Raw genomic sequence first — 18,571 nt, forward strand, 5'->3', positions numbered from 1 at the left:
TATAAATAGATGTTTTCAGTTTTCACTAGTTAGTTTCTGTAATTAATGTGCAATTGGAAGTGAACGAAAAGAGCATAACGAGATATCTAGACTTCATAAATCTTTTAAAAGGGAAAATCGTACTCTTGGTCCTATAATTACCACTCATGTTAATTAATCATTATATTTTGTCATTCATTACATTCAACATTTATGTGAGGAGAGTTCAAGATTACCCTAATACTAATAGTGAGGAGAATATAAAAAGAAACAAGGAACAATATCAAGCTTATCATCTGCTTGACAGTAAAATTAAAAAAAAAAAGCTAGAAAGAATAAGAAAAATAAATTAACGGAGGGAAAAGGATAAATACGAAAGAAAAAACAAAGGAACCAAACATTGGAATTTTGCATGATCCCCATCAAGAAATATATGAAAAAATAATAAGAGAAAGACTGATCATTCAGATCTGTTTGTTTGTGAGTGCGAGTCTCTAGAATTTTTGACAAAGAAATTGTGATGTAGTAATAATCAATTACGGTAGTGACTAAGACATATACAAACATTGTCCTAAGATGTGAGATTGTACTTAATTTGGATAAAGATTTTTTACCAAAAAAGAAAATAGAGACTGAAATACACCCCACCCCCTCCCCACCCCCGGCGCCGCATTAGTTGCTCGTAAAACAAAAATAAAATATTGCAAAAGAAAAAGTCTCCCATTTTTCTTCATTTTCCCTCTTTCCATTTTTCCTTCTTCCTCATATCCAAACGATGCCTAATCACTAAGTTATTAAATCAAGCATGCTTGGGTAGGTGAATAAAGATATGCTATATTTTTATTGCCTCTTATGTTTTGTAATTATCCACATAGTTAAGGAAGCACATTACATGCACTGAATACTAATTAAGACTAATTAAAATAAAAAACCTATTTTTTCTCTCAATGATATCTTTGGCCTTTCATCTATCAAATGACCAGTACAAAATTAAAAGCCAATATATGCCTAATGTCCTTTGCTTAACATACGTCTAGAAGCAAGTGTTTGGAATGATGTTTGATGAGACTATAACGTCATAAGACTAATCAGGGTCCAAGTGCACAGATAGTCGATTTTGAGATCTTATTTAAACCATATTCATAGTGTAGAAAAATTTGTAATTCTATCCACCTAGAAATAACTTCAACTATCCAAATGTTTGAAGTTAGGTTTTGTCAAACAAAAAGCCTAAAGTTTCATATGCCTGAACTTCAGGCACATATAGCTAAAGTTCAGTCATTTTTTCTTGAAAGTCAAGCACATGTGACTCAAGTTCAATCATTTTTGTCTGTGCTTCGGCTATATGTGGTTGAATTTAGTTATTGTTGCCTGAAGTTCATGCACATACGACTGAAATTCAATCATTTTTATCTGAACTGCAGCCATATATAACTTCAGACTAGAAAATTTGTCCACGCTTCACGCGGTCATGAGAAAATGTATTGATGATTGAACTTATAAATAAATATCTTCTTTATTGTAATGTGTTCGTGAAATTAGCACGGACATGAAAAAATGCATTGATGATTGAACTTATAAATATTTTCCTCTTTTTTTTTCTTTTTTTTTTTCTAATGTTCGTGAAATTATAAATATTTTAACTTCATATATACAATTAAACTTTCATTTGAGTCATGTTTAGTTCATTTTTTGGGAATATTTACATAAAAGAAATTTCACCACATTTTGTAAGTGAGGTCATTACTGCTTACAATACATATATATGTCTTCGTGTTTTTCCTCATGCAACACTTCCACAGTAGAATGTTAAGTGATTTTAGGAGTTGAATCACTCTACTTCGGCGTAACCCACCACATATATATATATATATATATATATATATATATATATATATATATATATATATATATATATATATATATATATGTATTCCAATCGATTTTTGTAATTTTGCTAAATATATGACCAAATAATATTTGTACCATAAGTTGAACGATTCAATCTCGACTTTTTTTTTTTCTAACTAACTACTTTGAAATACTCAAAAGTAAGATATATGCATATTCAAGAACCAATTACTAAGTCTACAAAGCAAATTTTGTCATCTAAGCAACAATAAGAAATATTAGATTCATATTATGGAGTGGATTTTAAAAGTTATTCTTTGTTAGTTTGTTTCGGAGGTAATAAACACTAAACTCACATATGTATCCCTCTATTTCTTTAGCGCCTCCCCTCTCCCATCAGTGGCGGAGCTAGGAATTTTGTCGAGGGTGTTCGAATTCATATAATCCATATATTAAGGGTGTTCAATATGTAATATATGTATGTAATACGTATAATTGACATGTCTACACTGTATAATTTTTCGGCGAAAGGTATTCGGTTGAACACCCTTGCTGGGCTGTGGCTCCGCCACTGTCTCCCACCATTTAAATTTCTACTCCAGAAAAAGAAAAGAAAAAATCAATAGGAGCTACAAATACGTAATTACTATACCAGCAAGCGTTTATCAAAATGAGTTTTTTTTTTTTTTTTTTTTTTTTTGTCTTCATACTTAATTCTGTCTTTTTATTTTTATTTTTTATTATGTGTGTGTAAGTTTGTAGAGTTACTTTTTTTCTTTTCCAATTTGCATTATCGAGTGATGAAAAAGTAAAAAATAGGATAACTATAAGAGAATATAGATACAATTATCAAATTGCTTACGATATCACTCTTTAAATCTTCAAGCAAAGCAGTGTCCGTTGAAATTGCTAGAGGCATACATGAAGAGATGCCATTTTAGTTAACGTTAAACCTTCCAAATTTGGCTTAGTGTTAAACTCCCAACAAACCCGTAGCTGTTTAGGGATCTAAGATGAATGAAATAAGCTGATTTTACAGCCCTCAAATATTTTCTATAACTCCACGTTTTGCCTTCCTTCCATTATTTTCTTTTCGTTGATCAACTAATTATCGTCGTTGTATGAGAGAGAATAACAACAACATATCCAGTGTAATTTCACAATTAGTGGGGGTGTGGAGATGGTAGAGTGTACGCAGATCTTACCCCTATCTTGGGAGATAGGGAGGTTATTTCCGAAAGACCCTCAGCTCAAGAAAAAACATGACAAAAAAGTTAGACGAGGATTGAAGAAAGTAAAAAAGTCATGACAAATAGTAAAAATAAGCACTATGAAGAAAGTAACAGTAAATGCTTTCTCTTGAAGGCTGGGGTACAAAATCAACAAAAGAAAGGAGAGGGTGCAAAATAGCATGAAAGGTACTATAAGTTGCAATTATTGTCATATATAATATAGTGAAAAAATACATCTCAAAATATTTTTATAATTCATATAACTTGACTCTCGAAAAGCGAAACATAAACATATATTAGGATGGAGAAAGTAATATAAAATGTAGAGCGAAACAACATAAAACACTTGGTAGGCGTTTGGCCATGAGTTTTGAAACCATGGTTTCAAATGATTGGACAAAGACAACTTGAAACCAGTTTCAAACCCCAAATCATCCAAAACGCATGATTTGGGGGTCAAAACCATGGTTTCAACTTCTTAAAATATAAAATTTAACCCATAAGTTTATATTTTGTAAAAAAAACCCATAAGTTGATAGATATTTTTAACAATTACCCCCAACAATCATTTATCAATCTCATTAACTTCCACCAAATTTTATTTATGTCTACAAACCTTTTAATTTTGTAAAAAAAAGACCCATAGTTTAATTTTATTTATTGAATTGAACTAAAATTTGATCAATTGATGTTATATTTTTAGAAAGGTCTTCTAGTATTAATTTTGAGCCGGTTGTTATGAATTAGTGTATTAATTTTGTTATGAACTATGACTTGCTCATTTGGTAAGATTGTATAAGAATTGAGAATGTTTTGATAGTTTTCACAACTTGTGAATTTTTATGTCTATAAGAGAAAATACTCCTTAAAATATCCAAATTATATGTCCAAACATGATCTCAAACTATGGTTTCAAACGGGGCCAATATATAGGTAAAGGCTTGTTCTACTGACAACTTTGAAGGTACGGTAAATAGAAAATTTCTGGTTAATAGGTATACCTGAGATTGTATCTTTGGAAATTACCTCATTATATGATAGGCAAGAACAACTTCAACTCTTCATTTACAATAACCTTGTCCGAAAAAACCAACCAAAAGTATGTTAGAGCGTCTAAATTAAAGTACAAAAAATCACTTCCCATCAATACACAGAATATTAAGAGGCATAATTAAGGATTCATTATCAGTGCAATTGTGAGGGATTAGTACACATAAAAAACTGTTAGAAATATGGTGATTAATTAAGAAAAACCGTTATGGTATGCGAAAGATATAACCTGTCATGACAAATGCTATTTAATATGTAAATAGCAGTCTTTACTATGATGGCAGATGGAATATTGAATATTTTATTTGGCAAATAGAGTTAATTAAGAAAAAAAAATGCAAAAAACATGAGATAAAAGATAAATACAATACTATCAAGTTAATCTTATGTTTATACATCAATTGCCTACGTCTTCGCTTTATATTATATATAGTTATGTAGTATCTTAAGTTATTCCGAAGTGAATGGACGTGCAAAAAAATTTTAAAAGTAACTTTTTATGCTGTCCAAATAAGATACCCAGTAAACAAAAATTTCAACTAATCATGGAGTTTACAAAGTCGATCCAAAAAGAGCTACCTTTTTATCAATAAAATCCAAATTTGTGGCCCTCCTCAAGTGAACTTTTCTCTATTTTGGTCATACTCCTCTATCTTAGATTAGATAGGGCCCGTGGGCACACAACAAACATGAATTTGTATCATACTCTCTTGACCGAATCACTACAAGAGTAATCGGGGTGTGAAGTTTGAACAAGTGACCTTTTAGGTTACTATTTAAATTCTGACGACATTATTAAGTAGATTAAATTTGTGTTAAAAATAGTTAGAATTTAATTCACTATACGAACGGAAATAGAATTCTAAGAATGGTCTCAAGAATATACGGTGCAAATAATCAAGAAAAATCTTATCATTTCACCTTATTCATTCTAAAATGAATTGAGGAAGAAGGTATTAAGGACAGATATAGTAGACCACTTGATCATACATTTCTCGACAAACTTAAGAATTTTTGGGTGAGAAATTTAACGACAAATCACAGAAGTCGTCAATTACACATTGTGTATACATAAACAATAGATTCACTCTCCATGTATAATTCCTCAAAATAAGAAAAAAAAAATTGGAATCACTGGGATGGAGTTCTCAGATGGTCACTCAACTAAAATCATAATTTGGAATTAAAAAACAAGATAGCACACAATGAGGCTCGGGGCGAATCTAATGCTAACGGTTAAATGTCACAAGTACTATCCAAGTTAATGTTATGTTTATTTACTATATGATCTGATTTTTGAAGTGTCTTCGTTTTTTAATTGCATGTCTATCATATTATGCTTTTCTTAAACTCTTGTCCCATTCTTTATACGAAGAAGTCTGTGATATATACGGAGTGCAATGAACCTCCACAATTTAGGGGCGGCAAATGGGTAGGTTTGGTTGGATTTGGTTTGGTTGAAAATGGTTTGAACAAAAATGGGTTAGGTTTCAAACCACCCATATTTTATGTGGGTAAATATGACTTGGGTGATAAATGGCTGGGTTGATTATGAGTTAACCCATATTATACAAGTGTAATATTATTTCACATGTATGTTTATAATTTTTTTCTTTTATCAAGTTAAATTATTTTTTTCATATAAATTTCAGGGGTGAGGGGTGGGGGTAAGATTTTTTTATAAAAGTAAAATATATGAAATTGAATTTTTTTTTTGGGGGGGGGGGGGAGGAGGAGGTAGGGGGAGGGGGGGGACCCGAAATTCTTTTCCATTATTTATAAATTTTTTATAGAAGTAATATATATGAAAATTGAAATTTGGGGGGACGGAGGAGGGAGGGGGGAGGGGTCGTGAAGGGGTGGGGCAGGGATAAGAATTTTTTTTTTCAGTTTTTATAAAACTTTTATAAAAGTAAAATATTTGAAATTGATTTTTTTTGGGGGGGGGGGGGGGGGAGAGGGATGGGGTTGGGGTAAGAATTTTTTTTCATTTTTTTATAAAAGTAAAATATTTGATTGAAATTGAGGGGTGGGGGGGATAAGAATTTTTTTTTCCATTTTTTATAAAATTTTATAAAGGTAAAATATATGAAATTGAATTTTTTAGGGGGTGGGCGGGTGGGGTAGGGATCGGAGTGGGAGGTAAGAAAAAAAAATTCTCCTTTTTTATAAGCTTTTTATAAAAGAAAAATAAAGTATATGAAATTAAAAAAAAAGTGTGTTCGGGTGGGGGGCATGGCGGGGTGGGTGGTGGGGTAAGGGTTGGGGTGGGAGGTAAGAAAGAAATTTCTCATTTTCAAAAGGAGTTGTTATTGGGTCTAGTGTGTTCTTATATGGATAACCATATTTTACCCATATTTGTCCATGTTTTTATGGGTTAAAGGGAGACTTGAAGCTTATATTTACCCACCTGAAATATGAGTGACCCAACTCACTAACATGTGAGTAAAATGGGCTAATTTTCTAAACATGGGCTCAAATTGTCACCTCTACTCCACATGAATAGTTAAAAATATCGAGTTGTAACCTTTATCAATGAAACTTCAATCCCTACTTGCATAGGATATTTGGATTGAATTAACTTAAAGAACTTTTTTGTTTTCGTTCAATTTATCATAAATATTTAAAACTCACTGAAAAATGTGTGGTAAAAACATATGGTACATTATTCAAATGGTATATCTGGGAAAAAGTTATATTCATCTTGAAATATTTTCCCACTAATGCGGACAACCAAATATAAAGGGTAAACTGAGAAACTTATGCATTTCCACACTCGAGACAAAAACATAATAATGAAGAAAAAGATGAAACATGATCACCAATATTAGTTGTAAAAGATAAGCTTTTAGCAAGTAATATCTAAGTTAGAGGTGTGCATGGAGCATGGTTGTTGTGGATTCAATTGAACCCAATATTTTTATACTAAAAGTTTAATAAAGACTAAATTACAATCTATAATTTCAAAATTGCAATGAATACAATAGTAATAACATCTACGATTGACTTTATTAAATTGAAATTCTGAATACATATCACTTGTTGCTACCGGCAACTAAATCATCCAATGGAGTGTTCATATTAGACATATTCTCGAAAAGACAAGCCATATGAGCAGGATATTCCGTTCGACGTGCCAATGCTAGTGATCTAGGAAGATCAATCATCAATCTTGTGAATTTTCTCTTGATTGGATCATAAGTGTAAAAAAAGTTGTCCACCTTTTGAGATTCAAAGCAAGATAGTACCAATTCACCAGAAGGAAAATTCCCAATAGGTGTAGCCTCATAAAAGTATTTCTCAACATGTGACGGCAATTTAATAGTAACCTTGGTCCATTTAGAATTTTCATGATCTTCTAACATCCAAATGTCCAAAATCCAAGAATCATATGATGGAGCATCTTTATGTGTATAAGATAGTGCTAGGTGCCCCTCAAATTGACCAAATCTTCTAGTTGGAGCCACTGGTGGAGGTTCAACAATGTTGATTTTTTCTTGGTGGACATCAAATGAAATAATACGGCCATTAAACTTCCAAAATATTATCCCATTTACAAAGTAACTCTGACCATTGACATTAGAAAATTCGCAATGGTATTCCTTATCAATTTCCTCTCTCCATTTCCCTTCTGATATTGAACTTGTATCGAAAGTGAGGACCTCGTAGACTAGGTCAGATTTATTGCCACAATCATCTTCGTAGTAATTGGTTCTCTGATTAGGTTTAGGAATGGCACAAACTTTAAACAATTTGTACACATTGTCGATAGGATCAAAACCAAGTGCATACCAAATTTTACTAGATTCAGGATGTAAACTTGACAAGGGAAGGTTCATAATCTCGCAAGTAAACATGTTAAAAAGTGAAACTTGATGGCCCGTGTAAAGACAAGCAAGTCCGTTTACAACTGGAGTAATGTTTTCATAACACAAATAGGGCAAACTTAATTGTTCAACAAACGTTTCCTGTAAAACAATCCAAAAGATAAAATGTTAGTTTTGGATAAGTTAATTAAGGTGATGAGCTTTATATTTTTAATTCAGTCATTTTCAAAAAGATGCTTGTCTCAAAGTTACTGTACTAACACGATCTACACATGAATCTTAGTTTTTCATGACCTTAGTCTTTTCTTTATAAATATAGGCTTCATTCTTTTAACACATGTAAAGTCAAAGTAAAATAAGATAATGAACCCAAAAAAATACAAAACGTCAAAAAGGAAGATATTAGAGTTTAGGTGAAACATCAAAAAAAAAAAAAAAAAAAAAATTACCTTATGGCATGACATGTTTGTGTGTCGATATATGTATTGCAACGATTTTACAAATAGCTAGGTATTTATATTAGATACAATTAAATATGTACAAACAAACATCCAAGAGTATCAACCGACCTATCTTGCCATGTCTGTTCTTTAATTTGTTACACAAAATTATAGTTTAGTTCCCCGCCCGTTAAATTCAAATATACATCTAATAAAGTAGAATTTATACATTAGATATGTACAAACAGAACATCTGAGAGTCTCAAGCGACTATCTTGTCCCGTCTAAGTGTCTTTAATTTGTTACATAAAATTAAAATTTAGACCACTGCCCGTTAAATTCATATACCCCAACAAAGTAGAATTCGTAGAATTCTTACATTAGATATGTACAAACAAACCATCGAAGAGTCTCAAGCGACTATCTTGTCATGTCTAAGTATCTTTTATTTGTTACATAAGATTATAATTTAACAAAAACTAGAATTCAATACACTCACCACGTTTAAATCCTGAATCTGCTCTCTGGAAGAGGTGAGGGCACGGATGGGCCCACAAAAGAGACCGGCTTTCATGGAACCCGATCGAGGGGCGCAACGAGTGTTATCCGACGTGACATTTACGACTATGTGGCCGTAAGGCCTATGTTGAAAAATCATGGAAGACCAAGATGTTGATACACACTTAAATCTGTTCAAAGATTTAACTGGTAGCCAACCTAAAATTTGGAACACAATTTCTGATGGGATTTCTTTAACTTTCTTCTCCATTATAATTCAATGTATCGATTTTTTGTTGTAACTTCTCTTGAAATAGAGAGGACAACATAAGATGTTTATTTATAGGTGACTCATGACTGGGATTTTAAGAGTCGGCTAATGGTAAATATATATGGAATAATATTAAACCTAGTTTTTTTTTTTTCACTCGGTTTTAATTAAGGAAAAGAAAAAGAAGGGTAAGTTTTAAAAAGGATGAGTTATATTTTAAGAAACTTTAAGAAGAAAAAAATAGCCTATTCTTTCGCCATTTCGTTTGGCTGGATAAATGGCTGATTATTTTTTTCCCTAAAACTCAGCACTTAGCCCCATTTATTTTTCTTAGAGAACAAGTTTATACTCCCTTAGCTCTTATCTTTTTCTCTCTTTTTTTCTCCCTTAATTATTCGGAAAAAATATGTCACAAATTATGGTTATTAGATTATACCTGAATTACGAAAATGAAAGATTTAATGGGTAAGTACTTACAATTTAAAGGTGCAGTTTTTGTAATTTTTGCTATTATTTGTTTATTTCTAGTGTTTGTTACGGTTTTTTTGGTGTTGTAGCTTCTCAAATTTGAGGAGACTTTATTTCTTGTTGTTTCTATCTAATTTTTTTTTTTTTAATTAAATCTAATACCCGGAATTTTGTTAAATATTTTACGGAAACCAAAAAGGAAAAATTTCTTAAATATACAATTTGCTCATTCACATTGCAAAAAAATAGCTCAAAAATTACATGGGGCAATTGGCCAAAGGCCATTCTGAAAACTTATTTTGCCCAAAGGCCATAAGTCTCAAAAAATTGGTGGAATAGCCAACATTTATGATGTCGGCATGTTAGACGTCTTTTATATCAAATCCTAGCCCCAAAGTTTTGAAAACTACACTTTGGTCGCCATATCCCCAACATTTTAATTATCAGAAATAGAAATAAAAAATTCTCCAAAAGCTTGCTATTATTTGTTTATTTCTAGTGTTTGTTAATTTTGGATCTCGACTTTTTTCTTGTTGTTTCTATCGGAAATATCCGTTTTGTTAAATATTTTTCACCTATAAAATCGGTCCCATTCATTGCAAAAAAATAAAAAGCTTCCATAGTTAAAACTTATTTTCATTGTAACTAAAAGCTAGTAGAAATCGTTAAGAAGGAGCTTTCCCTATTGTTGTAAAAGCTCACTTTTCTGGCGAAAATTTCGGCCTCATTCCAACATTGGAGTTTGTTTTGGGAATACAAATTGTCTTGTGGAGTCAATTCTCCATTGAAATACCTTAGTTCAGAATCGGTAATCCTTTTCTTTTTGAGTTCTCCATTGAAATATAGTTCTGGTATGGTAATCCTTGCTCTTTTTGTGGTTCGCCTAGTCATAGACCACAGTCATCAAAAAGTCATCGACCAACCATAGACCAAAGTCATAGTCTGTTATAGATTTATTATGGAGTTGATTGCAGAATATATTATAATAGGTAGTGATTACATGGGTGAATGGGATGAGACACCAAAATGTTGGAATTGGAATTCTGTGAGCAAGGTGACAGTGCCGATTGTCGTGCGTCGCAATGGTACGTATAATGACTTGGTTACGAGTGTAATGAAAAGCGGGGAGTTAAATTGTGAGCCTAGCGACTTGTGCATTAGTTATATGATTAATGTTTTGCCACTAGGGGAAAACCCATCCTTCTTTCATAACGAATGATAGGCAGGTGGGATTGTACATACTTAATATTGCTGCTAATGGTTCTAGGCCAGTTTTAAGAATAAATGTTGTTGAGAGGTCTCAAGTTGGTTCTACATTAGCAACTCCACCCCCACCCACAGACCCACCACTGCCATAGCCGCCAACCGATGACGCTTCAATAAAAAATGAGGGCATAGGTGATCATTTTATGGATATGGATGATCTTCATAGTGATGGCCAAGAGTGTGATGGAGATGATGGGGGTGATGGGCAGGCACCAAGTGGTTCGCAAAGCAACCACTACTTTAATAATAGAACCGGTTTTTACTTTGGGCAGACATTTGAAAACTAAGAGTATTTAAAGATTTTATTGAAGAAAGCTACAATAAAGACTCTGTTTTGTTTTAAACCAAACAAGAGTAATAACAAATATTATAAGGTGGAATGCACCTCTCCTAATTGTGGTTAGATATTACGGGCCAATAAGTAGGAGAACTCGGATAGGTTTCGCATTTACAAGTACGTTGGTGATCACACTTGCGGGGTTGAACACGTTACGAGCACTCATAAGCATGCCTCTGTAGTTGTCCTTGCATCAGTCTTGATGAATGACTATATTGACAACAAAGGGCCAACGACAAAGGAAATTCAGAGGATGGTTTTTCGGGAGTTCCATTGTAAACCAAGCTATTGGCGGTGTTAGAAGGAAGGTGTAATGGCTAAGAACATGGTTAGGGGACACCGGAGCACAGGTATGCTTGCTTACTGGTTTGTTCGTAAATGGTTGAAAATCTAAATTCGGGTTCCAATATTTGCATTAATCTTGATGATGCGAACAGGTTTAAGTATTACTGCATAGCTTACAGAGCTTGCATTCAAGGATATAACCACATGAAAAAGGTTATTGTTGTTGACGGCACAGATTTATACGGCAAGTATGAGGGTGTGTTGTTATCTGCCGTCGCACAGTATACTAAGAACTATATCTATCCAATTGCTTTTTGCGTGGTGGACAAGGAGTGTGATGAATCTTGGACCTACTTCTTCGAGCAGCTGAGTTATATAATCGCCGATGAACTAGATTTGTGCATCATCTCTGATAGGCACAAGAGCATAGCCAACGGTGTTTCTAGAATTTTTAAGCATGCTCATCATGGACTATGCATGAAGCATCTTGGTGATAACCTTCGAAAAAATTTCCAATGTGGAGATTCTCTTCATGTATACTATGATGCAGCAAAGACATATGGTTACCAGGAGTTAAATGACCATTTTCAGCAATTAAAGGATAAATGCCCCCCGAAGCAGCTAATTGCCTCGAGTTTGATATTGGATTTGACAAGTGGAGCAGGGAACATTTTCTAGCAAGTAGGTACGATGTGCTAACCTCAAACATTATTGAGTCGCTAAACTCAATGTTAAGGAATGAAAGAGAGCGCCTGTGAACACTTATATACAAAAGCTTTGGCCCAAAAACACTTTTATACAGTGTTATACACTTATATATAAAAGACAAGTACATTGTGTATATAGGTCTTTAAATGTGTATAATATGTAGGTATATACACTAAAAAAATTAATTGTACAGTATTATACAAGAAAATTATAACAACCCGCCAGGTCGTTATTTAATACTTCGCAGACTCGTATCAAATCAAGGCCTAAGGTCTTAAAAGAAAGCCCTATAGGGTATCTAAAATAAAGAATAGTGGGAAAAATCAATTTCGAAAAGAGTTAAAAATCGTGGGCCAGGGCAAAATTTGGCCCGCCTCGGCGACCGTGTATCGCCGCACCGGTCTCGGCAAGCGGCTGGACATACATCACGGACGGTGGGCGCATTTTTTCCATATTTAATTTTATATTTCACCCTCCTTTTTAATAAATGACCCTTCAAGGTTGCTATTAGGTTTTACATAAAGAAAAACCTTTGACACCAAGAAAAAGAGGTTCCTCCAACATTCTTCACATCTTCCCCCTCAACCATCATCTCTCGCGGATGTCGGATAAAGGCTAGGAGGGTGGATACTTCATGCAAGCTCGAACAGCTGCTCGTCATTGAGGTAAGTTACGGTTTACTTGAGTTAGACTTTGATTAGTGAGTCATATATACGTATAAAGGTGACCGGAGAAAGCATGATTAGGTCTTCAGACATGGAGTTGATAGATATACATATAGTTTATGGAGTGTGTGTGTGTATATATATATATATATATATATATATATATATATATATATAGTAACTAGGGTAACAATGAGTGTATAAACGGATATTAAGTTCTATGAATTCATTGGTGGCTATGTGTTACTGATTAGGAGAGATCACTTGTTACGACTAAGAAAGGTTGCCCTACAGGTTAGCATAATCACTCGGAGGTATATCTAATTTCCGCAATAAATTGTGAGTTATTGGTAATATTCATACCGTTGTTCGTTCTTGTCAATAAAAAGGGTTGCATTGGGTGAGTTGAGCGAATGCATAATAGTGTACGCCCATCAAGGGCATATTTCATGACATTGATTCATTCATTAGTATCGTTGCGTATATTGCGTGTGATTATGAAATAATGCATGGAGCGGAAAGTCTGAGTAAGTAGCAGTTGTGCTATTCGATTTTATAGTCGAGTTGTGTTGAATATGAGGTACTACTTGATAGTCAATCATTGGCAGTGATGTGAAAATAAATATATATCCATATATGAAAAGGCACATTTGACCCGGGGTGAGGATGTGAGCTCGTGGTCCGAGGTTTGTTCCGGAACGAGTGGTACATGGGCATCATGGGTCCCCTGCAGGTCATGACTATTGGGCAAAGACACCAATTAGCATATATGTACAGTTCAAGTGATTGGCCAGTGCATTATATTGCACATCATCATATTTTGCATTACACATCATTACATTTTATTCTGCATTATTATATGCTCGTTAGTTCTGATTTTGGTATGGATGTTGAATGTCTATTGTGATATAAGTATGACCATTGACTGAGTTAAATTGTGGATTAGTGACTCTACCTAGGGACGAAACTTGGACTTGTGATTATCAGGTGAGATTATTGAGACTTGACAGACTTGTGGTTTAGAAGCTTCATCTTAGGCTGTGACTCTGTTGTGGGATATTCTGTGACTTGAATTTGAGTATTAAGTGCCTAGCTATTTTATCTTGTTGATTTATATTGTGTTGCATGAACTAATCTTAGTCGACCTATGATGCTTACCAGTACTTGTGGTGTACTGATACTACTCTTGTTATATCCTTTTTGGGTGTAGATGTGTTGCCGGTTATTACTTGAAGTTTCTCTTAGTGGATTACTAGACATCTTCCTACGGCCTTGCTCATTTCATTTCAGGCAGAGGTTGTGTCGTCTATTTGGTTTTGTTCTTGTGTAATAGGAGCTCTTGTACCTATCTAGACTAGATCCCGGGAAATTTTGCAGTCTTTCTTGTATTAATAACAAAGTCATTTTGAGTATTTTCTTTTAAATTGCGATCATTAAGTATATTTTTGTTAATAAAATTGTTGAATATTGGGTTGGTTGGTAAGGGTTCGCCTACTCGGCAGTAATACGGTAGGTTCCCACACGGCCCGTAGGTTTGGGACGTGACAGTTGGTATTAGAGCCTAGGTTACCGGTCTCACAAGTACAAGAGCAAATGTCTAGTAGAGTCTTGTGGAATGGTATGATGACGTTCGTACCCATCCGCAGGAGGCTGTAGGACATCTAGAAGTTTCCCTTCTTTCATTCTATCGTGCTACTCCAATACGCAATCTCCTAGTTGAATCCACTTGGTATCTGGGCTATTCCAATTGCTATCTTGAACGGCTAATTGATATCTGTCGATTCTAATTGGTATCTAATTATAATGACCCAAAGATTACCCTCTGTGGGTAGTATGTGTGTTAAGTGTGTGAATAAATGGAAATCGTGTTGCCGGCATTAAAGGGTATAAATTTGCATATGTATATTAGGAGGGTTAGTGAAACGAGAATACGTTCATACCTATTCGGTGAAATCCATGTCTATACGCGCTAAGCAAACGAACGCCCCTGCATGCCCTAAGTTGGTGGGCATCAAAATTCGCCCACTGACATCGTAGTTTATTTTGTAGCGGTGCGGGAAGCTACGATGCGGGCTTGCCATAGCGGATCTTTGTCCGCTATATCGGGCCCAAAATTTCTCACTGTCCCGCTATAGCGAGACTAACCCCGCCATGGCCGCTCTCGCCACGGCACCCACCCCCCCCCCCCCCCCCCCCCCCCCCGTTTCCATATTTTCCCAACTTGTTCATCCTTCAACAAAACTCAAAAGAAAAGCCAATGTTTCAAAGCAAAAATCTGCATAGAAACATCCGCTGAACTAGAGTAATTGTCTTATAAGTGCCCTTAAACCCGGACACCCACACCAAAAACAAAAACAAAAAAACAAAAAAATTATCCAAACATCTAAAACAAACCAAAGCAGTAATTTGTCTTAAAACAAGCCCTACAAGGGCAAAGGGAACCAAGCTGATATAAAACAAAGGGGAGGGGGGATCTAAGCCACTCGTTCTTTGGTCGCGTCTACCTCAAGATCCGAGTCGCTAAGTATTCGCCGCCAAGCCCGGACGCACTCGAAGGAGAGCGGGACATCTCGAGGTGGTCACCTTGGAGGTCTTCTCCTTCGGGACTAGGGTCTTTAGAAGGCTCTTGACGCCCTACTGCATCCTCACAAATAGCTTATTCCTAGCCCAGTTCTTCCTCTTCTCCCAGTCTAAGTTCTCTCGAAGATACATGTGGGCCTGGGCCATAGATCCAAAGGAACCCTGCAAGGAGTCCACAGCGTCCCCCATCTTGCTCTGAGCGTCCAGATAACCCTTCATTTCATCCGGGGTAAAATAACCAGCACCAGCAGCAGCACTAGACGACCCGACCTCTATGTAAGGCCCCGAAAATCCCATTATGTCCGTTTTCACCGCCTCCATGCGCTACTAAGGTGCCGGGGCACAGCGAAGGACCACTCCCGTCGCCACCTCCCTCTTGGGCCTCGCTGGCCTCATCACCATCCGAGTCGATCCTCCTCCTCTTACCCCTACCCTGTGACCCATTCACCTTCAGGGGGTCGAAAGGGACATCACACTTAACATATCGGTCGCCAGGCTCCACAGTCACACTCGCCTTTTGGTACAAGTGGGTAATCATAGACGAAAATATCAAGCGCGGGCCAACTTTGACCATGAAACTCCACCACTCTTCAATCACCTGCATCCCCACATTCACTGGCACACCATCCAAAATGAAAGCAACCCGCAAGGGCACAGGGGTTAAGGAAGTGACATCGGTAGTGTTGCCGGCCGGGCTTTCGAACGGCGACGGGATCAACACCTCGTCCTGCGGGGTAAAAGTGACGGCTCTTGATGGCGGATTGGGTGGTGCCCCAGGTGGTCTTCCTCCTCTTGGGCTCCTGTACCAACGTCCTCACTAACCAAGGCCCGTTCCATCGTGGTCCTCGTCCGCCACTGTACCGCGACTGCCAAAGATTAAAAAACCGTGAACAACATTTATTGCTTTCGTGCCGACCTTTATATTAACCTCTCTAATGGTGATCTCTGGGTCCGGAACGGTCCAATCAACGGCAGGGAGCATGGCATAGAATTCCTTAACCTGGGATTGCGGTTAACCTCTCCCGACTCGACCAACGAACCTAACCCACGCGACGTAGAGTTGATAAGAATACCGCGCCGGCCTTCTTCACCCGATCTATGACAAGGCCCTCTCGTGAAGTAAACCCTTGATATCTTCAGCCGCATGTGCCTCTCTTGCATTAACGCGAAGGAAACCCGACATGAGCGGGGGCGACAGGTCTTGTTGTTGTTGTGGATTTGCCATAGTAAGGTGAGTAAGTTAGCTGTAAAGGGAGGATAGTGTTAGAATAATGTGGCACAAAGATTAGACAGTGAGAAGATGTGCGTAATTAATTTAAAACTCGGACTATATTAGTTTATAAGGTTCTACCTCAGGCAGCTCCGCGGCGGCCTTGGGATGACCCACGGCGAAAGCCGCTGCCAAAGTGGTCGCCACGAGCGATAATTTTTCGCCATAGCGATGCCTATTGCGCCGCTAGCGTCGGCTTGCCGTGGCCCGAGGGCGTCGCTACTGACGGACATCTCTCGGTTTATTCGGTTGCGCACCGTGACACTGCGAGCGCCGTAGCGCGACGGCCCCATGGCGAAGGAGGTCCGGCTGCGGCCCGACAATCCTTATATTCTAAACCCCAAAATTTCACTATAGTTTTCATATTTTTGGCAAGGATCAAGTAATATGATAGCATGCTAACTTTTGCAACCTATAGAACCTTATTTCAACCATAATGAGCACCAAAATTTTGAGAAAAAACATCAAAAGTTACACCTCTACCAAACACCCCCACCCCAACATGAACTACCCCATTTTAGGCAGATCTTTAGTAGTAAGTGATGATTGGGACAGTGTGAATGACGAAATGACCTTCCATGACCTAAAACTTCATACCCCAAGAAATCAAAATACTTGTTTTAAAGGATCAACTTTTGCTCTAATCTAGCAACTTAGGAATGGAAATTTTATAATAAAAGGCTATAATCAAGTTGTAGGGCGATGAGAGGGAGTACATACCTTGAAATAGTTAGAGATCTGCAAGCTTTTGCTCTGGGGGTGACCCTTGGGTGACAGAGAAATTCTTCCTCTTCCTTGAGTTATGTGAGTAGTATTATGAGTAATAAAGGGTGTAGGGTGTTTAAATGGAAAGTGAGGAGGGAGATAAGAGGTCTAAGGAGATGAATAAGGAGAGAAATTTTCGTGGGGAGTGGGAGAGTTTTCGGTTATAGAGAGTATGGGAGGAATGAGGGGTGAACTGAATCACCCTACTTTTAAATTTGCCCGTGTTTCGCCGCAGAGGTGGAGTGACCGCTGTAGCGGGCAGCGCCTGTCCGACCGCTTTGTAATTTTTTCCTTTCGCGGCGATAACTCAAAAATGCTTCCTCCTAGGGTGTAGGGGCTAGGAGCATGACCATTATCCTATCCCACGCCGTTCGGGGATGAACGACGGTTTAATTGGTATCTGATGTAACGACCCGCTCGATCCTTATTTAATACTTCACAGACCTATATCAAATCAAGACCTAAGGTCTTAAAAGATAAGCCCTATGGGGTATCTAAAATGAATAAAAGTGGGAAAAATCAATTTCGGATAGAGTTAAAAATTGTGGGTTCGCAAAATTTGTCCGCCGCGGCGCGGTATCGCCGTATGGGTCTCGCCGTTGCGGCGGCGGACATCGGGGACCGAGGGGCGCATTCTTCCATACTTAGTTTTATATTTCACCCTCCTTTTCAATAAATGACCCTTCAAGGCTGCTATTAGGTTTTACATAAAGAAAAACCCTTGACACTAAGAAAAAGAGGTTCCTCCAACATTCTTCACATCTTCTCCCTCAACTATCATCTCTCGCGGATGTCGATAAAACTAGGAGGTGGATACTTCATGAAGCTCAAACATTACCTTTCTTCATCGAGTAAGTTACGGTTTACTTGAGTTAGACTTTGATTAGTGAGTCATATACGTATAAAGTGACGGAGAAAGCATGATTAGGTCTTCGGACATGGAGTTTGGGATATATAGATATATATATATATATATATATATATATATATATATATATATATATATATATATATATATATATATATATATAGGGTAACAATGATATATATGGGTACTAAGTTCTATGAATTCGTTGGTG

At 36.5% G+C, this 18,571-nt stretch overlaps 2 protein-coding genes across 2 annotated transcripts in view; both read right to left on the reverse strand.

The window, feature by feature from the left end:
* The window catches only part of LOC132040930 (uncharacterized), a 61,683-nt gene that overhangs the window by 22,155 nt on the left and 20,957 nt on the right, over positions 1-18,571 (reverse strand). The gene's annotated exons all lie outside the window — the stretch shown is intronic.
* Positions 7,148-9,231, reverse strand: LOC132040892 (F-box protein At1g30790-like). The gene is made up of 2 exons (XM_059431583.1): positions 8,879-9,231; positions 7,148-8,080 (listed from the first exon to the last, which is right to left on the reverse strand). Exons 1-2 carry the CDS (start codon positions 9,146-9,148, stop codon positions 7,148-7,150), a joined length of 1,203 nt encoding a protein of 400 aa, XP_059287566.1. The 5' UTR covers positions 9,149-9,231.

This window comes from Lycium ferocissimum, chromosome 12 (assembly GCF_029784015.1).
Source record: "Lycium ferocissimum isolate CSIRO_LF1 chromosome 12, AGI_CSIRO_Lferr_CH_V1, whole genome shotgun sequence".
In the NCBI taxonomy this organism is placed as follows: domain Eukaryota; kingdom Viridiplantae; phylum Streptophyta; class Magnoliopsida; order Solanales; family Solanaceae; genus Lycium; species Lycium ferocissimum.

Excerpts from the sequence above, each read along its gene's own strand:
- LOC132040892 (XM_059431583.1), bottom strand. The coding sequence starts at position 9,148 with ATGGAGAAGAAAGTTAAAGAAATCCCATCAGAAATTGTGTTCCAAATT. Across the intron at positions 8,081-8,878 it reads AGATTCAGGATTTAAACGTG|GAAACGTTTGTTGAACAATT; the intron begins GTGAGTGTATTG and ends ATTGTTTTACAG.